Here is a 24894-nt window from a genome sequence, read left to right as displayed (position 1 = left end):
ATATATTTTTCAAGACACTTCTATACAGCTTAAAGTGACATTTAAAGGCTTAACTAGATTAATTAGGTTAACTAGGCAGGATAGGGTAATTAGGCAAGTTTCTGTATAATGATGGTTTGTTCTGTAGACAGTTGGAAAATATATATAATTTAAAGGGGCTAATAATTTTGACCTTGAAATGGTTCATAAAAATTAAACACTGCTTTCATTCTAGCCAAAATGAAACAAATAAGACTTTTTCCAGAAGAAAAACTATTATCAGACATGCTGTGAAAATGTCCTTGCTCAGTTAAACATCATTTGGCTAATAATTCTGACTTCAACTGTATATAATTTATTTAGCCTTATTTATATTACTTCTTTAGTGTTTGTTTTTGTTTGGCATATTTTAGTCAGCAGTCTTTAGATTAGTAGTAGTTTAATGTTTCATCCTTTTATAGGTGTAATTGATATTTATTTCAATTGTGTATCCTGTGTGTGCAGTGCAGGATCATAATGTGGTGTGTAATGTGTGTTGTGTCTCCTCCTGCAGGTGAATGGAGTGGATCTGCGCAGTGTGGCTCATGAAGATGCAATCGCTGCTCTACGGCAAACACCACCCAAAGTCCGGCTGACTGTCCTGCGGGACGAGGCGCAGTACAGAGATGAGGAAAACCTGGATGTCTTCCCTGTCGAACTTCAAAAGAAAACTGGACGTGGACTGGGGCTGAGCATCGTTGGCAAGAGGTGAGCATAAACTCACGAAGAGATGTGCAATATAATTAAACATTTTAAGTTAAATTAAGTGTACAATACAGTGGAGCCTTTTCACAAGCCTGTTATGACATGTTTAACAGTCATAATAATCTTAAATCTTTGAAAGTTTTTTATATTAAGATTATTTTTTAAATGTATGAACATTTATATGAATTTATGAATGTATTATATCATAATTGCTTCAAATTACAAAAAAAAAAACGAATTGTTGATTGTGCAAGGCGTTTCAACTGCACCGTCGATGGGGCAGTAGAATAAATTGATGTTACTCTCTCCTTTGGCTGCTGTTATCAGTCTCACAGCATTTTGTTTCCTTTATGACATCATCATGGAGTTTTTCTTTTATTATTTCAGCAAATAAGATTAAAAATTACTTGTACTCTCCGATTCACTGCGCTGTAAGTTTTCCTAACTATGACAGCTTCTGCTACTGAGAGATCCTGGAAATGTGAAAAGGAGGGAAAAATGCACTTAACCATTTAAAAATAAACATGCAGTACAATTTACTGCACAATAACAATAACATATGTTTTATGAGAATAAACAGTCTTCAATGCAGAATACTAATCTTTTAAAATGATATTTTACATTAAATAAAGTAATACACAACGTGATATCTTTAATAAAAATAATAAACAGGATCATGTACACTATCATGTATACCAGGGAATGGCCAAACTCTGTCCAGGAGGGCTGGTGTTCTGCAAAGTTTGGTTCCAACCCCAATTAGACACATCTGGGCTACCTAATCAAGCTCTTAAGCTGCGGTCACACTGGGCTTTTCTCCCCATAGACTTCTTTTCATACATACGCAAATGTGTCAGACCGGAAACGCAGGGTCATGCGTCAAGTTTTGCAGGTGGCAAAAAAGTTCAATTTTGGTGAACTCTGACCTGCGAAATCACATCAATTGATTTTGTGAGACCAATCGAGGATCAAAACATGACATCTCTGGACAGAAATTTGAAACATGGGGCAATCGCTCGCTTTTTTTAATGTCTATTAATCTTGTTTAATCCCAACCTTTTTGCAGAGCCGTGCAACAGAATTTCGCACACACAAACTCTTGTGTGACCGCAGCTTTACTAGGCTCCCTATAAACATCCTTGCAGGTGTGTTGAGGCAAGGTGGAGCAACAATCTCCAAGACACTGGTCCTCCAGTACCAAGTTTGGACACTTCTGATACTATAAAGTGTTTAATAACATGATGTGAAAATTAAATCTAAAAATAAATCTAGGATATTATGCAGTAGTATAATACAATAATAAAGTTATTTAAAGTATATTACAGTGAATACGATAATGTACATTAAAATAACAATCTAAAAAGTACAATTGAATAATTTCATATAAAATATCAAATGTTATAGTTAAACCATGATAAAATGCATATTTATCATATGAGTTTTTTAATATCTACAATATAAAAAATACTATAGCAATACAAAATGCATTATATTTAAATATAAATAATATGCAATATTATAACATGTAATTATAATAATATTATTAAATTATAAAATGATTATAATAAAATATAAAATTGTTATAAAAATGCACAATACTATAACAGTTTTCAGATTAAATTTTACAGTTGTTTATGTATTTATTAGACATAAATAGTAAAAAAAACATGAAAATTTACAAATATATCTTCAAAATATTATGATATGATTATGATCATATTTTTTAATTACAATAATATTATAAAAAATCTGTTATAAAAAATGCTTAATACCATAGCAGTTTTCTGGTTAAATTATACAGTTGTTTATGCATTTTCTTTAGACATGAATAATACAAAAACAAGAAACTTAAAAAATCCACAATGCTACAACAATTTTCAGATTTCAGTTATGTATCCATTTGCTTTAGGGCATACTTACACTATGTACAGTTGCCTTGAACTGGGCTGAAGCACACTTGTCCCCCCTGCCGTCTCCCCCGACGGCCAGCACTCACATCGCTTTCAGGCCTGAGCACGCTTACGTCATTGATGATGAGCTGTTCAAGCGCTCTCGATCAGCACAGTGGAGATTTCTTTTTATCGTTTTAGTCGTTTGGGATGCAGTGACATGTCAAATATTACGCAGAACAGGTCAGCCTCTTTTGACGCTCATAAACAATCATAAAGCCCTCGTGCTGCAGGAATTAGGAGGTTTAGTGAAGGTGCAGCTGTCATGCAGTGAGGGGTTTGCGTCTTTAATAAACTATGACAGGTTGCGTTCATTGAACAGTAAGAAGGTTAATAAATCCATATGAAACAGTCCCTTAAAAGTCACGTGTCGTCTTCAGTTTCGAGCTCAGGCGCGTTTTCCACTCACACTACAAGCATAAAAGACCAAGTGAACCGGTCTTTTTGAACTCTAGCACACTTCTTCCAACTGGGCCAGGGCTGGCCAACTGAACCACCTCTGAGCCAGATTCAGAGCACTTCTCAAATGATCCAGGAAATGGGCCTGGGCAAGGTTCGGCTAGCATCGTGTGACTGCCCCCTTAGACATAAATAGTACCAAAAAAAAAAAAAAAAAAAAAAAAAATATATATATATATATATATATATATATATATATATAGTAAAACAGTTGTAGTGAATGTAAAATATTTAAAAATATTAAAGTGAAATGTGTAATCCTGCATGTCTCCTTGACATGTCTCTGTGTGTGTGTGCAGGAATGGTAAAGGTGTGTTCATCTCTGATGTGGTGAAGGGAGGTGCGGCTGATCTGGACGGTCGACTCATGCAGGGCGATCAGATCCTGTCCGTGGACGGAGAAGACATGAGACAGGCCTCACAGGAGACAGTCGCCGCCATTCTCAAGGTCAGCTCCATCTCAATCCTAAAACACAAACCTGGTTTATAGCACGGTCCAATAGAGGATTACAAGAGCACACTTAAAGAGATCGTTCAACCAACACTGATTTCCAAACATGTTTGAGTTTTTTTTCTCGTGTTAAAAACAAGAGAAGACATTTTTGAAGAACACTGGATGTCTTTAACATCCGTTGACTTCCATAGTGCCGCAGATGCGCAACGCTAACACTAGATGTCGCTGTTTGATTGGGTATCATAAGGTTGTTGAAGCTTGTGCTGTTGATGAAACAGTATCTGGGTTTGTTTGGGTTTTATTTTTGCAAAAACAGTGATGGATGTAAAGTTGAACCTTAAAAACCTCAATTTAAATCAGAAGTGTTTATGTAATTTGTATGGTAGAAGCCCATTTAAGCTAGGTAAACCAAATAAAATCATCCCATAAAAAATAATCAATAAATTACGAGATAAAAAGTTAAAATTATGACTTAGCAAGCCAAAAAGACAATAAAAGTCTACCTGACTTGAAATTCTGAGAGAAATTTATATTATTATTTAGCATGTTGAATTGACAATAAAAGGCCAGATAAATTGAAATGACTTGCGTCAAAATGATGTCTTATTATGAAATAAAAAGTCGAAATTATGACTTAGCAATTCTTAGCAAAAAAAATTGCAAGATAAATAGTTTAAACTGACTTATTACGGAATCGTCAAAACTGACTTGAGATTATGACTTTGCATCTCAAAATAAGAAACTGCTAAATTAAAATGATAACTTATCAAGTAGAAATAACAAGATAAAAAGTCAAAATGATCACGTACTACGTCAAAGTGACAATAGAAGCTTACTTGACTTGACTAATTAAATTATTACTTGCTAAGTCAAAATTATGACTTAGCAAGTTTAATTAAGACTTAGCTGATCAAAATTGCAAGATAAAAGGTTGAAATGATGACTTGGCAAGTCAAAATGACAATAAAAGCCTACCTGACTTGAAATTATGATATAAATTGAAATTTTTACTTAACATGTCAAATTAACAATAAAAGTCAAGATAAATTGATATTTAACTCTTAGCTTAAGTCAAAATAATGTGTTACTATTAAATAAAAACTCAACATTATGACTTAGCAAGTCGAAATCATGATTTAACAAGTGAAAATTGCAAGATAAAGAGTTTAAGTTGACTAGTTACGAAATCGTTGAAATGATGACTTTGCAACTCAAAATAATGAAATACTAAATCTAAATGATGACTTGGCAAGTAGAAATAACGAGATGAAAATGATCACTTACCAAGTCAAAATGACAATAGAAGCCTACTTGACTTTGAAATCGAAATTATTACTTGCTAAAATTAAATTATCAAGGAATAATTTAAAAATTATTCATATTAGTACAAAATTATAAGTAATTTTGCACTCATCAAAATTACTGTGAAATAAAAAGTCAAAATGATGACTTAGCAAGTCGAAATCATGATTTAACAAGTGAAAATTGCAAGATAAATACTTTAAATTGACTTATTACAAAATTGTTTAAATTGACCTGAGTTGAAATTATGACTAAGCATCTAAAACATAAATTACTATGAAATATTGGACATTGACTTGAGTCAAAATGAAATTATTTGTCCTAAAATTGAGATATGTTGAAATGATTACTTGCTGTGAAATAGTAAGTCAAAATGAACACACAAAAAATGTCAAAATCATGACTTTCTAATACAAAATTTACTTAGCAAGTCAACATTAAGATTTAAAAAGAAAATTATGACCTAATAAAACAAAACTTTGACTTAGCAAATTAAAATTAGGAATTAGCAAGTCAGAGTTTAGACTTCCTAAATCAAAATGATGATTTACTCAGCCAAAAAAAAGCTTAGATAAAAAGTCGAAATTATGAGGTTAATAAGAGATTCATTCAAAAGTGATCTAAAAAGATGAATTTTACTTTGAAATTAAAAGTAGTTTACACTCTACTTTTATTACATAATCCAGTTTTATTTGTTTAGTTCATAAACATTGAGAGTAAAACATTACATTTAAAGTCATCACAAACTCAACACTCATGACTCCTGATGATACATTGAGGTCTGAGAAAGCAAAATAAATGGTTTGGGCATTTTTTACAACATTATCCTTATCTGTAATCCGCAGTTTGTGTAGTCTGCAGCCACTGATATTAAGTTTGTGTTGCCTCTGTTTTATTGATTAGCATTTGGTGAAATAATGACAAACGTTTCAGTTAAAAAATAAACATCAGAGCAGTTCATCACTTTTACTGTGGCTAGCATAGATGGTAGCATATAAGCTGACCACAACAATGTGCGTGAAGGTGATATTAAATGATATCAAGCCCGAACGGTTTGTCAGTTTTGGTGCATTCTCTTGTCACTTACGTGATAAAAAATAACAATAATATGTATAATAATTTTTATCCTTATTTTTTTATTTATTATAGCTTATTTTTAAGCTTAAAATATGATCCATTTTACTGTGCTGTACAGAGGACACCCACATGAAAAATACTATAGTAATTTATAGTCTTATAGTAATTTATAGTCTTACTTGAATTAATCTGTTGTTGTAATTTCATATTGTGAAATAAACAAATGGCCCAATACTGTAGTTTTCTACCACTATAGGGTACTTTTGTTTAAGTAAAAACTAAAGCATACTACAACATCTATTCGTTTGTCAATCAGGCACATACTAAAATTTGATTCAGTGTAGCAATAGTTTATATTCTCAAACGAATCCGGCCCATTTACAAGAATACATTGATGACATATTAAAAGTCTCTATTAAATGTCATTTGAAATGACTGTACTTTTTCTTTAAGCCACTGATTTCTTTAAGAACTGAAGTTCTTAATAATAATAATAAAATACTTGCACATCCCTTTTGTACTTTTTTCCACAAAATATAAAAAAAATTGAATCATATCTAAGGTACGCATTAGAATAAAAATATAAAAACAAAAGATTTTACTCATACATTTTATAAAAGTGCCCGTTTGTGACACCATCTTCTACATGCAAAAATATTACAGTCATTTATAAGTACTATTATGAGAAGTACGCTTATAATATTAGTTTTTGAACCATATATTATTGAACTTTCCCTCTTTATTAGCAAAAACTTTAGAAAATCTATGAAAGCTTTTTTGCATTTATCATTTTGACCAATTTAAACTATAATAAACAATATAAAACAGAAACTTTTTGATGTTCTGATAGCGATTCCTATGTAAAAGTATCACTTCCTGCCCTCCATCTGAGTATCACATGTCATCAGTGACGTCATGTGAAAACAACCGATAGTTTAGTTTTTACTACAGCAAACTGTGGTGTATTGTAGTACACTGTAGTGAAAACTACCGTATTGTAGAATTACCAACCTGCTAAAGGACATGACATGAAGTGACATGATGGCACACGGGTTCCCGGTTGCAAAAAAGACCGGTTGCAATAGCAAACATGTCGTGTTGTGCAGTAGGATGCCAAATTCGAAAGTCCAAAACTAGAAAACTTAACCTTTACCGTACACCACACTGGTTTTAATGCCAACCGCAGATGTCTTTGGCTAAAAGGCAGCTGGACGGAGTGAGGACCTAATTAAAAACGCTTGACAATGCAGTTCTCATTTCATATCAGGTAAGTTCACGCTATGCTAATACACATTACTCATTTTTGATTGCAACAATAATTTCAGCGAAAACAGAAATATGGTGAATTAAACTGCGGACACTGAACGCTTAGAATGTAATGTACACATGTACGTTCACATACTCTGCCATACAGGTGCAGTTCAATGTCAGAATGCAGTTATTTTGCGTGTTAATGATTAATGGCCTTATATAGTTCCGTCTTCTTTCCTTGTCTTTGGCTAGACTGAACCTCGGTTTTTAGCACAACAAAGTTTTGAATCTGGTAATCATGGATCATTATTTCTTGCACATGACCACTCAGAACAAAATAGTTGGCATCCAAAGACTTGTAGGCCTTTAACTTCTCTCTTGTAAAAACATTTGGAGTTTCAATGAGATGGGTGCTCCCGTTTTTTTCTGCAACCTCGCTGTGCGCATCCTGAATGTTTACAAACCTGTAATTCTTCTATTGGATCATTTGTTCATATTACTATAATTTTTGTGGTACTATAGCAATGGTATAATCACCACCACAGATTAATTCAAATACTTTACTATAGTATGGTTCAGGGCTTAACATTAACTTTTTTGATCACCAGCCACTGTGGCTAGTAGTTTTCCAACATTACTAGCCAATCGCCATTTTCACTAGCCACAATTTTATTGTTGGGAAAATATATTTTATACATGTAAATATGACTTTGACATGCTAAAATTACTTGATTTAGAGTTTGCGTTATCTCTACATGCTTCCTTATTCATTTCACTTTTTGTGTGTCGTGTATGAGCTTGCTCAATAATCATGAGCAAATGGGTCAGGGTTTCATATATTACAATTAGTTTACATAATGTTCAGAGCCCAAAATAAAGGATTTACCCAATTAATCTCTGACCACACCATAAATAAACAGTTAATTATTTCTCAGCCACAAAATTTAAATGTGTAAAAACATGCAAAATATAGCAGAATACTAAACTTTTTATTTAACAAAACATATGCACAGTCATATGTCCTGGCTTAACTACACATTAAATTTAACTAGTTAACTACACATAAATGGGGAGTTATTCTCCCATTAAAGCAATGTTATTGTAAAAAAAAAAGATAATTAAACCATATTAATGCAAAAGAAAGCAGGTAAAAAACATACTGTGTGATAATAAAAGGATGATCACACACGCATGGTTAATGATCTTTTTAAAGAATCGTTAAACCCAAAGCAACTGGCGCTGCTTTTAATAAGTCAACTCTGGAACTCTTGAATGCAGCAAGACTGTATGTGCATGTTCCTCCCTTTTTGTTCAGTCTATTTGAAAGAGAATCGATTGCATCAGTTGTGTTTCTAGACACAGTTGCTTCACAAAAGGAAACGGGAACGCGCACGCGTTATAAACAGTCGCGCGTTATAAACAGTCGCGCGCACGCGTTATAAACAGTCGCGCGCACGCGTTATAAACAGTCGCGCGCATCACCTCAGCTGTTAGCGTGAGAGATTATCCTCTCATTTGGTATTCACCTGCTTTGCTCGGGTGAAGTTGTGAACGTAATTATTTTTGTCAGTCGTGTTGCTTCTCGATCGCCTGTGCATGCACATTGGACCATCCTTATAGTCGAACCCTGCTTTTAAGAATTATTATCTGGGAAAATTATTATCAACCAGCCAAAGTGGCTAGTGGGAGTGTCTGTCTTAACCGCCAACGCCGAAATCTACCCGCATTTGGCGGGTTGGCGGGTGTTAATGTAAAGCCCTGGTATGGTTCAATAACATTATAATATTTGCTAAAAGTTACTGTAGTATTTTTTTATATGGGCTGCAACACTTTTAAAAAAAGAAGTCTTAAAGCTCGAGTAAAATCTAAATTTACATTGTTTATTTTGCTTGCGCACATTGTTAATCCTTAGGTGAACAATTCCTTTGTGCAAGTTATTCAACTGAAAATATGTTTGTTTTGGTAATCTTCAATCAAGTTCAACAGTTCAATCAATCGAGTTGCAGTCCTTCTCTCATGTCAGTTTGATGCTTTAGCCACAAGAATTTTAACCACGAAACTCTTACCATTAGTTTACGACAAGGGAATTATGTGCAAAAAGAAAGCGCCACCCCCTGATTAATATTCCATTTCAGTTAGAATTACATCAACATACTGAAATAAAGGTCTTAGCATCTTCTGGTTCACACAGACTTTAATAATAGCTTCATTCTAAACACTCATAAAAAGGCTCCAGTATTGCGTCAGTCAATGGAATTATGGGAAATGTTGGCTTCAATAAGGTTGCATTGAAGCGCTGTTGTTTGGCTTCAACTTCCCTGTGGACTTGATCTCAAAAGGCTTTGGCTTGAGTCAGGCACTGTGGATCCTGCATTGTGGGTCTGTGTGTAAAGATTCCCGAAAAGTATGTGAAAGCAAGAGGATACTGGCGGGGTAGGGGGAGGCAGTCCACCATGCCAAAGCTGTGTGTGCTGTGATCCTGCAGTGCGCCAGGGGAAAGGTGCTGCTGGAGTTGGGCCGACTGAAAGCTGCATCCTGGATCTCTTCCAGACGCACCTCACAGGGAAGTCAGGTGTGTAGCCCGCACCCCACGCCTCGTTTGGGCTTCCCCGCTGCGCCTTAAAACCAGAAGTCCAGCATGTCCAACTCTAACCCAATCACTAGTGCATGTTAGCGGATGGGAGGACCAGCGGCGTGGGCATCAGTGTGTGTGTTACTCATCCATGTTGCCTGAAAAAAATCAACGGGAGTGTGTCTACACGTCAGCATGTCACTAACCGAGATGTATGCGTGTGTTATTGCATGAGTGTTTGTGTGGATGGATCACAAAACCAAGTCTTGTGTTGCATGGGTGTGTTTTGACAGTAACAAAAAATACATTGTATAGACTATTCTGAGGGATGTAAACAAAAGCAATGGTCCCAATGTCTTTAGTTTTTTACATTTTAAATTTGTAAAGCTTCCGAGAATATAAAAAGTCACATATTGATAAATAATGTTATGCTAGCTGCTTTAACATTAAGTTATGATTGAATTGCCTCTTGTTGCAGTTCTGAAATAGTTTGATAACAAGCAAGACATGTTCATGGCCCAATGAATGACATGATCACATTGAAATGGTCTAGCCAAAAGTCATTAGAATATTAAGTATGTTCATGAATATATTTAGTAAATTTACCTACCGTAGATATATCAAAATTCTCAATACTGGATTAGTTAAGTGCATTACTACCTACTTTAGCCTAGTTTGGACAATATTGAATAGGATTTTCTCAATATTTTGATTAAAGCAGCATAACATTTTGCAAAAAAATCATGTCCAAATCAGAAATAAGCAGAAAGTGATTGACACACTTGAAATTAAACAAGAATAAAAAAAAAATAGGTTCAACAGTGTGTATTAAATTAAAAAAAAAAACACCAACACTGTAATATAAGTTAATACAATAACAGAATTGCATATTTGAGTTTACAAAGTGCTTGAGTCAAGTAAGTTCCCTTATATAGAATAAAGTAAATTGTAATAGGACAAATAGAATAAGGTAATGTGACGCTGGCAGGACAGCTCACACTCAAATAAACAATTTCTTCAATAAGATATCTTTTAAAAATGTATAACTATCAGGTTTTATATTATACTCTAGCACAAATGAGAAATCATAATTATTGTCAGGTTTTTGAGGAACAAAAAAAAAAAAGAAAAAGAGAACTGAACAGAATTCGTAAAAGAGGCGGTTTAGGAAAACAAGGAGTATGTCCTTTTCCTGTGTTGAGAATAGTGAGCACTTAGCAACTAGCCCAAACACTGCTACAAAGAACAAACTCATAAAATCCACAAATAATGCAAATGTGACACATTTTTTACTAAACCGGTGAAAAGGTATGATATAATTGCAAAGACTTATCGACCCAAAATTGAAAATCGAATCTCAACTCTCCTAACAAATCATCATTTAAACAAAACTCATTAGAGTATTAATATTTAGTAAATGTACACATCTTAAATATATCAAAACTAAGAACTTAATTTGAATTTTAAACTATTTTAAACATGACGTTCTTCAAATGTAAAGCTTTGATTTAACAGTTGTGTCCAAATTAGGCATGGGACGATAACCGTTTTCAAGGTACACGCGCTTTGGAAAAATCAAGGTTTTAAAACAACCAAATTTTTCTGTAATACCGTTCCTAAGGTATGTGTAAGATATATATAGATATGTATATATCAAAGCTGTCATTTTAAATTGTAAAAAATCTGTGTTTTTGAAACTTATGAAGACAGCAAAAGTCTATGATTCATTTTCTTCATTTAGCCTGTCATGTTTACTGCTCCAAAAAAAATAGTTATTTATCCAGACATTTTAAAAATATATATTTTAGAGTAGTAATCTCAATACCGTGATACAAGAAACCGTGATATTTTCATCCAAGGTTATCATACCGTCAGCAAATACTGTCCAATCCTAAAATTTGTATTAATAAATTTATTTATTGATTGCTTTAGCTTTCCAGAAAATGACACTTATGACTGGTTTTGTGGTCGCTGGTGACATCTGTAGTATATTTTGTGAGGAACAGTGTCTTCAACAAACTCTTTCTCTTATTGTCTTTTAGATGAGCCATGCGAGTGCCAGCAGTAGCACTCCAACACCTACACCCCCTACTGTGGCCCCACCCCCTTCTCAAACCCCAAACAACAACAGCCGAAACATTGCCGAACCCATAAGCAAAAGCACAGGTACTCCTCTCACCACAGCACCAGGAAACAAGCCATATAAATCAGCCTTAGAACAACATGTTACTTCCAGGAGGAGGAACTGTCCTGCAGAGTTTAGTTCCAGTCATGTCCAACTAGATGTTTCTAGGGTCTATCCCAAATGGGCACTTGAGGAAGAAGCTCTGGTTTGGAACAAGCGTAGGATGAAAAAATGATCATTTGCCCTTTATGTGCATGAGACAGAAGGCTATCCCATTTATCATTTATTAATCATTCTTACATTTCAATGAACGCTAGCTTTCATAGTTTATTAAAAATGCAACATTGGCTACACCTTTATTAATTATTATTATTTTCTAGTGAAAATAATCATATTCAGCATATAAATGATTTCACATATTGGCCACAGAAGGCTTATGTACCCGTGTTTAAGTAAAACACGATTCTCGGCTCCTCGATTGCTGTCATAGGCTTAATGAATCATCTATTTTTGTTGTACATGTATGTGCAATTCATCATTCAAAATGGTAAATGATTTGCATTCATGTTTATTTAACCTACTCTCCTAAAAATATCCCAATCATCCCCATCCACTGAATTGGCTCTATCACTATCACTTCACTCCACCAATAGCTGGTGTGTGGTTAGCACATTGGCGCCGTTGTCCTGTGACTGTCGGCGCATCATCCAAGTGCACACTGGTGGTGGTGTGGAGAGACCCCTTCTCATGATTGTGAAGTGCTTTGTGTGTATGGCCATACACAGTATATGCGCTATATAAATACACGTTACATTACAACAGAAACACAGTATTTTTCTTATTCACAGATGAGGCACCACCATGTGTCTCTGTTTATATTGCTGTTATTAAATATTAATTAACATTTTATGTTTATTGTTTAACTGTTAATGGCTTTCCAAAAATCAAATAAAACGGGAAAAAAATGTATTAAATTAAACAAACATCCAAATTTTTTCTGTAATCTGTCTCAGCCCACCTTCTCATGGGGTTTGAGTGATCTAATTGATATTTGTCTCATATGCAGTTTAAGGGCATTTATTTATTCAATTCAATTCACCTCCATTTCTATAGCGCTTTTACAGTGTAGATTGTGTCAAAGCAGCTTCACATAGAAGATTATAGTGATTTGAATCAGTGTCAGTTCAGTTTTCAGAGTTTAAGTTTAGTTCAGTTTAGCTCAGTTCAGTGTGGTTTAATAATCACGGCTGAAAGTTCAAACTTTGAGCAAATCCATCAATGCGCATCTGCCCTTTTCACGGTCAGATAGTTATCCGATCAGATATTATGCATGAAGTGCCCAGGTGTAAACAGCCCTTAGTAGTGGTCAAAAGAAGACAAGCTCATTCTATAGTACTCATGTGTTGCCATGAATCTTTTTCTTAAACTAGACAGTTTCACTTCAGGTTTTTCAGGCTTATTTGAAAATACAGGTGTGTGTGTGTGTGTGTGTGTGTGGGAACAGGGTTGGAAATAGACTCTGCTGGATTATAACCCTCTGGGAACTGAACTTGCCACATCTGCACTAATGTAATGTAGAGCGTGACAAAATATGAGGCAAGTGTTTCAGTGCTGTTGATCACTGAATATGCATGCTAAGTAAGAGATGATCTATATCCAGGCAGTTGTTATCACAGAATAAAACCAGACTTATCGGCAGCCCGACGTATAGTGGAGCACTAGTGTTTATAAAAGTGGACTTTATTCTGTGAAAGCCATCGCCTGGATGTGCTTTATCCCACTTATTACACGGCTTCTTGCCACAAACCATAAAAGTAGACACAAAACACTGAGTAAAATTAATTTACTAATTGAGATCAAAGCAGACAGAAACAAAAATGGAGTTGAATGGAGCATACACTAACCTATACATTATGGTCACAAGATGGCACTAAACAGTTAAAAATAGCAGCACGTATAAGGATGTGAACGTATTAACTGATGATCAAGATGATTTGAAGTACCCAGATGAGCTTGTTATTTAAATTTCAGCGGTTGTTATCTGTGAATAACATACCTTGCAATGTAGCAACTGACCAGTATGAATCAAGTATTACATACAGCCCTTTAATATGAATAATAAAAATAATAATAATAGTGATGTGTCCAACCTAAAATAGATCTAGCCCCATTAGTTTCTTCAATAAAAACACTGAGTAGCTCATTTCAAATTGACAATATTGCATTTTAACCTGTCATTAAAAAGTTAGTGACTGACTATTTATCCATTCAGTGACAGAGCCAGGTGTCCGTACAGTGGAGATCACGCGGGTAAGATATCCTCTGAATACTACTCCTTATACAGTGTGCGAGTTTTGTTTTTGGTGCAGATTGAACAGTGACAGTCTCTCTCTCTCTCTCTCTCTCTCTCTCTCTGTCTCTCTCTCTCTCTCTCTCTCTCAGGGTCCCACAGATGCTCTGGGCATCAGTATAGCGGGTGGTAAGGGCAGTCCACTAGGTGACATCCCCATCTTTATCGCCATGATCCAGGCCAATGGTGTGGCTGCCAAGACACATCGCCTCAAAGTACGTTGTCCTTGCCGTTCGTTTCTGTCAGTTTTCTGAGAGTTATCGATTTAGCATTATGCTGGGGTTTGGGTGTGAAGGGCACCACTGGAGATTGAGTTTGTATCAGTGAGCATTTTTTTTCTCTCCTAGGTAGGTGACAGGATTGTGAGCATCAATTCTCAATCTCTGGATGGCTTGACTCATGCGGATGTAGTAAATATGCTGAAGAATGCTTACGGCGCCATCATCCTTCAGGTATAGCACTTAACTCAACACAAATTGGCGATTTTGGTAGATTGCATATACTCGCAGTGGTGTAGTGTGTGATGATTAAGCAAAGAAACAATATTGGCTAGATAACTTTATGTAAGGACGTGCATGCAGTTTTTCTATAACTGTTCAGCCATAATTTAACATGCGTTCTTACTAGTGATGCAATATTTATTGGCCACTGTATTAGTTCAGCTTGTTAAAAATATAAATTCATGTCCATATTTATTTCCTGGGAGTTCTTATATGATGTGACATGATGCACCGAGGACAACAAACACTTAATACACAAATACACTTTATTGAACATGCTTTTTTTTACATGCCAGTATTATTTCCATTAAAAGGACACTAATGTATATACTCAGGGGCACCTCTAGGGGGAGGGTCGGGAGAGTTTCAACGATTCTTAGGGGCAGCGCCATTTTGGGGCCCCCTGAGTTAATATTAGGGGCCCCCAATCTCAATAACCCTCCAAACCAACCAGTGATCTTTACTTTCATCCGTAACACCATCAGAATGTTGTCATAGGGCCCATACCTGCCAGCCACGCCCCTTTGTATACTGTTTAATTGTAGGTTAACTGCTTTTATATACTACCAAACCTATACACAACTCCTTACCTTTTCTTATTTTGACTGTACTGTGATGATGTCCACCTTTTGTGAAGCTGATTTGGAACAAATTTCCAAATGTAAAAATTGCTATACAAGAAAACTTGAATTGAATTGAACAACGCAAATGCAAACTTTAGAGCCATTTGTTGTTTAGAAAAAACTTTTTGGGGAAATATTGGAGAAGAAAGATTTTCATTTTATCAGTGACGTTTTCAAAATAAAATTAGTTATCTACTGTAGTTATTGATATACATTGTACCCTCGCTATAACGCGGTTCACATTTCGCTGCCTCGCATTTTCGCCATTATTTTTTCATGCGATTTGACATGCTGTTTTTCTACAGTGCATTATTTTCTGCGTCCTGATTGGCTGTAGACCCTTGTTAATCAGTCTCCTCCTTGCCGTGTCTCCTGTACAGTACAGAACGCGTTCAACTTGCCAAATTTACATAAATCTTCGATCACTAACAATGTGACTCTGAAGTGCTGGGCTGTATGTTTGCAAGTTTTCTCCCCACAATGTCAACGAAACTTTCTGCACCGTCAAAGGCACCTGCGGTAGCACCCAAAGAAGATGGAAAGCTGAGATGCTAACCGTCGAACAAAAAATTGGACTGTTTTTGACATGCTAAAGAAAGGTAGAAGTTGTGTGGCTGTTTGTGGTATAATGAATCACAAATCTCACGGTTCGAATCTCACTACAGTTTTTGAGTCAAATATTGGACCGATCAGCAAAAAAGGGAGGAGACAATGTCATTTGCTTTTCATTTGTACTAAATAAATTACTGCAATTATATTAAAATTATATTCCGGGTGCGGGGTCTAATCTATGCAAGCTATGATGAATATATGTGTGTATATATATATATATATATATATATATATATATATATATATATATATATATATATATATATATGAGGTATCGGCTCCCAAAAATTCTGTCATTGCAAAAGGTAAATTCCATTTCGGTTCATCGCTAATTCTTAACTTACTGTTTCTGTGTATCTAATGTTAGCATCTCAATAAGGTTTTATTCAAATTCTTGCTGCAATTTCAGATTAGTTGACCTGAATAAAAAAAAACGTGCTGTAGCAGTAGTGCCCCCTAGTGTTGCAATAAAGCTTCTGTAACATTTCGCAAACATAAAACCACCCGTTTGTGAAACCTCATGTTTTGTTTACACACTGTAATATTTTTTCCTCTAAACCAGTGGTCCTCAAACTTTTTTCATCAAGTACCACCTTAGAAAAAAATTGTCTCTCCAAGTACCACCATAATGAGCAGTATTGAAATACAGTAGCGTAGTAAGCCCAGTAAAGCAGCTACAGTTATGCACAGTTAAAAAACGTGGCAGATTAATTCCTATTATTAAGAATATTTATTATTGTCAGCCACTATAAACATGAATAGTCTGAACGTTAACACTGTACTGTGCTTATATGTAAAAAAAAACAAAACAAACTAAAAACGTCAACATTTAAATTAAAATGTGCTTAAGGTAAAAAAAAAAAGTGCTGTACTTAAATGTAAAGTATTAACATATAGTAGCCAATTCATTAACACCTGAATATGTTGCCTGGACCTCAGAAATATAGGCAATATAACGAATATTATTATATGTCATATCCATATATAAATCATTTTTGATAAACTTAGAAATACATGTAGCATTTACATATGACATATTTGATTCCTCCATGTACCACTAGAAGGAAGCCCGTGTACCACTACCACAGTTTGAAAACCACTGCTCTGAACAGTTTGGCATGAACAAGTTATACAAAGAGCCAAGACTTTCAAGCGCGCGCCCACAATTCAAATTAGCCACAGTGTTCTCGCTCACTAGCTACCTAATGAGGGAACTCACATTAGGTAATGTGATTTGAAGACTTGTTAACAGGATTGCAGCACAGGGAATCTGTGGGCTGAACCAAAGCTTTAGGGAAGCCGCTGGCGCCGAAATGTGACCTGTGTGATGCTCAATATCCGACACTGTTCATTTCAAATGTTTTAAGAATCATTCATTACGTTTCTTCTTAATCCCCTGAAATGTTTACGTAGACCACTACCACCTTGATATGAGTTTCACATTTGCTTTTAGATATCAGATCTGCCATACAGAAAAAAAGGCTATTTTCAGAAATACCACGGTATTACCATAGTACCCTTATTTATAAATATAGTATTGTAGGAGTTTTGCGTGTAGGTGCGGTTTCAATGATGTGTGTATACATGCTTGTATTATTGCTAAGCATAGCTGCTGTGTGTGTATGTTGTGTACGGTTATCAGTGTGTGTTCGCAGAGTCAGTGTATCGAAGGACAGTGCGCTGTGTATATGTGTAAGCCGGTGTTTGTTTGGACTCACAGTAGTGTGTGTGTGTGTGTGTGTGTGTGTATGTGGTTGGTGCTGTGTCACTGGGCTGTTATCAGCTGTGTGCAGCTGTGCGGCGGTTGCACACGGGTTGCCAGATAATCCCAGTCCTTTATGCAAATGTGTTGTTATCTGTGCGGTTCCAGGAGGAATGCACAGGGCTTTTAAACAGGGGAGCCCAGCCTGCAAAGCCCTGATTACAGCAGCTCAGAGAGCAATTATTGTTTGGCTCTCTCTCTCTCTCTCTCTCTCTCTCTCTCTCATCCATTGCCTCTTCACTGGTTTGAGAGATCGTACTCTCTCTCTCTCTCTCTCTCTCTCTCTCTCTCTCTCTCTCTCTCTCTCTCTCTCTCTCTCTCTCTCTCTCTCTCTCTCTCTCTCTCTCTCTCTCTCTCTCTCTCTCTCTCTCTCTCTCTCTCTCACTCTCACTCTCACTCTCTCACTGCTATATGTTTAATTGGACATATGTAATGCCCTGTGCTATTACTCATGTCACAGGAATCAGACAGTTGTATATTGTTTGGTTAGTTAGATTGTTTGTTTGTTTCAAATTTTCTAGTCCTTCTGGCTGTGATCATGTGCATTTTTTTTTTAGAAGTTTAGTATTTCACCCCCTGCCGAAGGGTTTATCTCTCACCAATTCTCCCACTTTGTTTTTCTTGCATTTACTTTTTTTGTTTTTGTTTATTTATTTCTTAGTTTATTCATTTATTTGTTTATATATTTATTTGTTTGTTTGCATATTTATTAATTTCTTTATTTTATGTTTATTTGTTTGTATATATTTATTTATTTATTTATTTATTTATTTTGTTTATTTATTTATATGTTTGTTTGTTTGTTTGTTTATACATTTTTTATTTTGTTTGTTTATTTGTTTGTATATTTATTTATTTATTTTGTTAATTTACTTATCTGTTTTTTATTTTATTTATTTGTTAGTTTATTTCTTTATTCTTTTGTTTGTTTGTTTCTTTAATTATTTTGTTTATTTATTAATTTATTTTGTGGAAACACACACACAAACTTATTAGTATGGCTGCTCAATATATGGTTTCAGCACAGTCTGCAATAGTCACATCGCAGGATCTGCAATGTAGTTGGGATTATAGTTGATCAGACATTAGGTACAACATAGTAGAGTAATTTCTTATTTTAACCTTAAAGTGCAAGTTTATTTGCTTGTGTTTTTAAGACCTAGCTGTAAGAATCTGAAGCAAACTTGAGAAATTTGTTCACAATAAATTAAACGTTTGTAGCTTAAAGATTAATTGAACGTTATTTATTCATTCATTCATTTTCTTTTCGGCTTAGTCCCTTTATTAATATGGGGTCGCCACAGCGGAATGGACCGCCAACCCATCCAGCATATGTGTTACGCAGCAGATGCTCTTCCAGCTGCAACCTATCACTGGGAAACATCCACACCCACTCATTCACGCACAGACGCTACCATGCTGCCCAAAATGAACATTATATAATTACTTACTCAATTAAAATGATACAGTGTAAATATTATTATTATTATTATTATTATTATAATACAGGGATTATTTAATTTCTGCCTCCGAATACTGTCTGACTCCCTAGAAAATATTAAATACTTGTTTATTTGCATATTTTCTCTGTTGTATTTAACTATGCATGTCATTTTTTATATTATATTTAATGCCGATATGCTCCCCTACAAAATCATCCCACCCTAATTTTACAAGCTGTCCTAGTCATCTGGTTTATTGCGTATTGCTTGCATTTATATTGCGATTATATATCGCAGTGAATGTAAATATTGCAATGTCAGTTTTTTTCAATAGCGTGTAGCCCTAGTTATTACTGTTGTTATTTGTTGCTTGATTGGGTTTTGTACAAAAAAAAAATAAATAAAAATATTGGGTGCAATCTAGCAATATGATAAAAGTCATTTACAGTAGGAACTCGTAAGTAGCAACTCAGGAAAATGTGGTATCTACCCTAGCAACAGCACAGCAAGGTCTCAACAGTGGCTTAGCATTGTGCTAGCAACTGCATAGCAACATATTTAAAAAGCCACTCAAATGTCCCAAAGGCAGAATTGAAGCTTTGCTGCAGCATTTTTATTTAGTTTTAATTTAATGAATTAATTATTTATATTTATTCATTCATTAATTCATTTAATTCATTTTCATTTTTTATTTAACTTGGCATGTTTTTCTTCCTCTTTCTTGCTTTTTAAAATTAATTTGTTTGTATTTTTAGCATTTTTTTTTTCTTTTTTTACTCTATTTTTTATTTATTTTATTTTTTATTATTATTTATATATTATGTAGAACCGGGGCTTTCAACCTTTTTCACTTCTGGGATCACTACCCACCTGTCTGATATTTTCTTTAAAATGTTTACATGAAATTCTCATTTAAACCTTTATTTATGAACAGATATACGAGAGAACTACAGGTCAACAGGGATATTGCAAAAGACCAACTTCTGCTTTAAACTGGACTGACTGAATACTATTAAATATCTACTATTCAAAAATATAAAGACAAATATAAAATACAGTAAAACACCCTAAATCTGTTGAAATTCGTCAATCTGTTGAGATTGCTGCTGGAAATTATTGAGAGATCGCTGTCAGGAACAGTGAACAGCTCCGCCAGAGTGCATCTGAAGTTCATATGCTTATGGGGTCTATTTTGACGGTCCATGCGCAGAGCACAAAACGCAGGGCGCAAACGCTTTCAGGGCGTATCAGAACGCATATTTGCTCATTTAAGGATGGGAAAATCCGCTTTGCGCCGTGGCGCATGGTCTAAAGGGTTGAGTTTATTTTCTAAATGAGTTATAGGTGTGTTTTGAGAATAAACCAATCAGAGTCTCATCTCCCATTTCCAAGAGCCAGCTTCGTCGCGCCATAAGAACATTTGCTATTTACATGACGTAAAGTAAGTTCACTTTCGCTTTTGCTCTCGTGGATAGGGAAACCTTTACGCACAGACATCAATTAGCCTATAAATAATTAATTGCGTTTGTTAAGCGCAAAGATTTGTTTCAAAACTATTTCTAAATTCAGTTCTAATTTCTAGCAAACGAATAAATGAACAATAATAACGAAATGTGCTCAAAAACCTGAGTTATATCCTAAAACACATGCTGTGCCCCATATGGTCTAAAACCTGACAGGTGGACAAATCTAAGCTTGTTTTTTAATAAAACAAATATAAATATGGGTATAATAAATAAGACTGCTAATAATAATAATATTATACAAAAGCAAATTGAATGAACTGAAAAAGCCTCCCGAGATGAAGAAAGTAAAGGCAGTAGTTTTTAAATTCATGTAGGCTAGAAATTTATATGTTTTGTAAAATTTTAATCATTTATATTTATATCCTATATATATTCTTATTATATCCTATATATATCCTTATTATATATATCCTTAATATATTATCTTATATCTTAATATATTATCTTTTTCATATGTAAAGATATTTGCGTATTGCTCTACATCTTGTGTGTGTGTAAGCCAGGGGCACTTTGCGCCAGACAATAGACCGACTTTGTTCTGTCTAAAGAACAGACTATTTACAGTTTCTCAAAATAGCAATGCGCCAAAACACGCCTGCTTTTTTAGACCAGAACGCCTATGGGTGCACAAATGAGTGCAAATGCATTTGCTATTTAAACAGTGTGGCGCAACATCTCAAAATGACCCTTGTGCCGAGCTGAAAGTAGCAAACAGCAGTTGCGCCTTGCGCCACATTGCACCGGGTGTATGATAGGGCCCTAAATGTTTATTCTACATTCTATGGCAGAGACACCATTGAGCCTCAGTAGATCTGCCAGTCTATTATTAAATGCTCACAGGACATTCATTTATTTTAGACAATTATGCGAATATATTAAAAAGTTCACACAAAAATACAGAAAGAGAGGTTTTCGCTATACCATTGTGAATGAACAGACATGTACTATAGCTGCAGACTCGATCATGAGGCTGTTTTGCGCCAATTTTCAAGTTACCTATCAGAGAACAGGAGAAAGTGCACTACTTCATTCATTTTATTATAGCATATTAATAATGAAATCTAAAAATTATAGTATAATTTCGAGAGTTAATTTTAAGCTATCTTGTGGCCCGCCTGCTGGATCACCGAGGCCTACTGGTTGAGAATCCCTGTTGTAGACAGAAAAAAATGCTTAAGGGGGCTAAAAATATTGAACATCAATGTTTTATTTTAAATTAAAACCTATTTTCATTCTAGCCTAAATAAAACAAACAAGACTTTCTCCAGAAGAAAAAATATTATAAGAAATACTGTGAAAAATGTCTTGCTCTGTTAAACATCTTTTAGGAAATATTTAAAAAAGAAACATTCATAGGAGGGCTAATAATTTCAGCTTCAGCTGCATATATTTATTTTCTTTTTTACTGTCTTTTTATTGGTTTGTTTTTCCTTTTTTATTCAGTCTTTCATTTTTGTTGATGCCTGTTTTCTTGCTTTCTTTTTTTATTAATATGTTTTTTGCTACTGTTTTTTTTTTGTACTTTCTTTTTCCCTTTTTCCTTCTTTCGATTGGTCTCTCTTCATTTCCCCTCTCTCTCTCTGTAGGTAAGATAGCGAGTCTGATGACTTGGGAGTGTTTCACTGTTGTTGTTGACTCTTTCATTAATTAGCTTTTGTTTATTGTTGTGTATTTTTACTTTTAATTGCCTTGCAGTTAATTAAATATGCAAATGAGCATGCCACTGCCCTCATAGCCAGCCCAGAGTTTAATAGAAGAGCAACATTTAAATGAAACGTGACAGGAAAAAAACACATTTTTGATTCCGGTGAGGTTTGATAAACATTTGCCGACAGTTGCCAAAAGAAAACACACATTAAAGGATTGTTAGGATGCATTTCCATGCCAAACACACACAAACACAGAGAGCAGTTTCCTGTTATCTACAGGCAGACAGTCATTGGTGGAAAAACACACTCACACACACACACACACACACACACACAAACATGTTTGTCTAGGTTCAAACTGGCTTTTATTAAAATGTTTGATGGTGCCCAAATATGATTGACAGGTGGTGGCTGACACCAACATCAGTGCCATAGCTAGTCAGGTGGAGAGTCTTTCCAGTAGCTCCGCCCCCAGCACCAACCCAGAGGTCCGATTGGTGGAACCCGAGTGAGTGACATCACCCATAATTTTTTTTATTCTGTTACAATATTTTTAATTGTTCGCATATGATTTGTGTTCTGCTTGTGTGTTTGATATTGTAAGGACGCCCAAGCCGAAGAGCATCACTCTAGAGAAAGGTTCCGAGGGCCTGGGCTTCAGTATTGTCGGTGGATTTGGGAGTCCTCATGGAGATCTTCCCATCTATGTTAAAACAGTCTTCGGCAAGGTAATCCTTTTACCATTAAATGACACTTAATGCACTTATAATATAAATGCACTTAAGATGTTTAGCAGAATGTTCATGCTGCACTTTTTCCAAACTTTTTCAGAATTATGTTATCTTTTAAACGATGCAGACTATTTTGTTTAGGGATTATTAGGATCATTTTTGATTTATGTTATTTAATAATAAAGAAATAGTTTGGGATTCACAGACAAAAATACCCTTATGTTGTTCCAACCCTGTCCTGTTTTTTTTTTTTACGCGGGGCTGAAATGGAGATGTTTAGCAAAATGTTCACAGTGTACTTTTTCATACTTTTTTAAAATCATGTTATCTTTTAGAAAATGCTGTCTATTTTGTTTAGGGATTATTGGATCATTTCTGATTTTTGTTATTAAATATTGAAGAAATAGATTGGTATTCAAAGACAAAAATACCCTTATGTTGTTATGTTTTTTTTTTATGTGGAGCTGAAATTAAGATGCTCAGCAGAATGCTCACGCTGCACTTTTCCCATCTTTTCTCAAAATCGTGTTATCTTTTAAATAATGCTGTCTATTTTGTTTAGGGATTATTAGCATCATTTCTGATTTATGTTATTAAATATTGAAGAAATAGATTGATATTCACAGAAAAAAATACCCTTATGTTGTTCCAAATCTGTCTTGTTTTTTTATGTGGAGCTGAAATTAAGATGTTTAACAGAATGTTCACACTGCACTTTTTTATACTTTGTCAAAATCGTGTTATCTTTTAAATGATGCTGCCTACATGTCTGAATTGAAGAAGTGGCATGGTGAAATTGAGCAATTTTTTTATTAAAAAGGAAATAATAAATGTAATATAACTAGTAAATATTAAACATAAATGCAAATACTGTATGGAACAAAATTGTAGAATAATACTCAATGTTGTTATTCTAATTGCTAAATATTTACATTTTTAATTTTAGTATAATTGTTTTTGTAGTCGTTTCCCTACAAAAAAATTCCTGAAAATTGAGCATTATGCATGTATTAGAGCTGCGCCGATAAACGATATTATATCGAATCGCAATAAAATTAGTTTCTAGCAATAAGCTCTGGAGTTTTTTTTTTACTCTATATTAATCTAACAGACAATCACACAGCAGAAATGTGCAACAATGGCAATCTAGAACATTTTTTATGTTACAGATGGACCGAATTTTCAAAATTTATCAGCCGTAAATATGCTATACTATTTAAAGGACCCTTTAATTTTTGTGTCTTCAGTCATTGTTGGGATACTCTTTCAAATCTGGAAGCATTAACAACTTATATTGAAATATATATCATTATTTTTCAATATGGAAAATATTTATTGAAATTGCAATTTTGGCACTGGTATTTTGGATTGGTATTCACAAAAAAAAATACCCTTATGTTGTTCCAAACTTGTCTTGTTTTTTTATTTTTTATGTGGAGCTGAAATTTAGATGATAAGCAAAATGTTCATGCTGCACTTTTTCATACATTGAAAGCAAATGGAGAGGTTTTGAGGTTCCGAAATGACAAAATAATCATGAAAATATCACAAATGTTGTCTGACTCGATTCAAATTCATTTTTATCTAATACTTTATAAAACGCTATTAATGTACGTCATTTGTCACATGCATTCTTCTGTAGGGCTTAAAATGAGACATTTAGTTAACTGTTCATGCTGCTCTTTTCCATTAAATGCAATTTTATGGGGTTTTGAGCTTCAAAAATGTTGAAAGTTGTTACTTGTGGGCCATATTTGAAGTATTCGTCAGTCATCTGAGAGCTCGTTT

At 34.5% G+C, this 24894-nt stretch overlaps 1 protein-coding gene across 28 annotated transcripts in view; it reads left to right on the top strand.

The window, feature by feature from the left end:
• Nucleotides 1-24894, top strand: part of patj (PATJ crumbs cell polarity complex component) — a 177843-nt gene that overhangs the window by 148356 nt on the left and 4593 nt on the right. For 15 of the 28 annotated variants that reach the window (XM_087302469.1, XM_087302462.1, XM_087302459.1 and 12 more), the window contains 8 exons: nt 533-726; nt 3431-3578; nt 11829-11952; nt 14184-14221; nt 14354-14476; nt 14609-14713; nt 22780-22883; nt 22980-23103. In XM_087302469.1, the coding sequence (XP_087158595.1) occupies nt 533-726; nt 3431-3578; nt 11829-11952; nt 14184-14221; nt 14354-14476; nt 14609-14713; nt 22780-22883; nt 22980-23103 (960 nt within the window). 28 annotated transcript variants of the gene reach the window in all.

The sequence above is a fragment of the Danio rerio genome, chromosome 22 (genome assembly GCF_052040795.2).
Source record: "Danio rerio strain M-AB ecotype USA chromosome 22, GRCz13ab, whole genome shotgun sequence".
Taxonomy (NCBI): Eukaryota; Metazoa; Chordata; class Actinopteri; order Cypriniformes; family Danionidae; genus Danio; species Danio rerio.
This window is presented reverse-complemented; position numbering and strand designations above follow the sequence as displayed.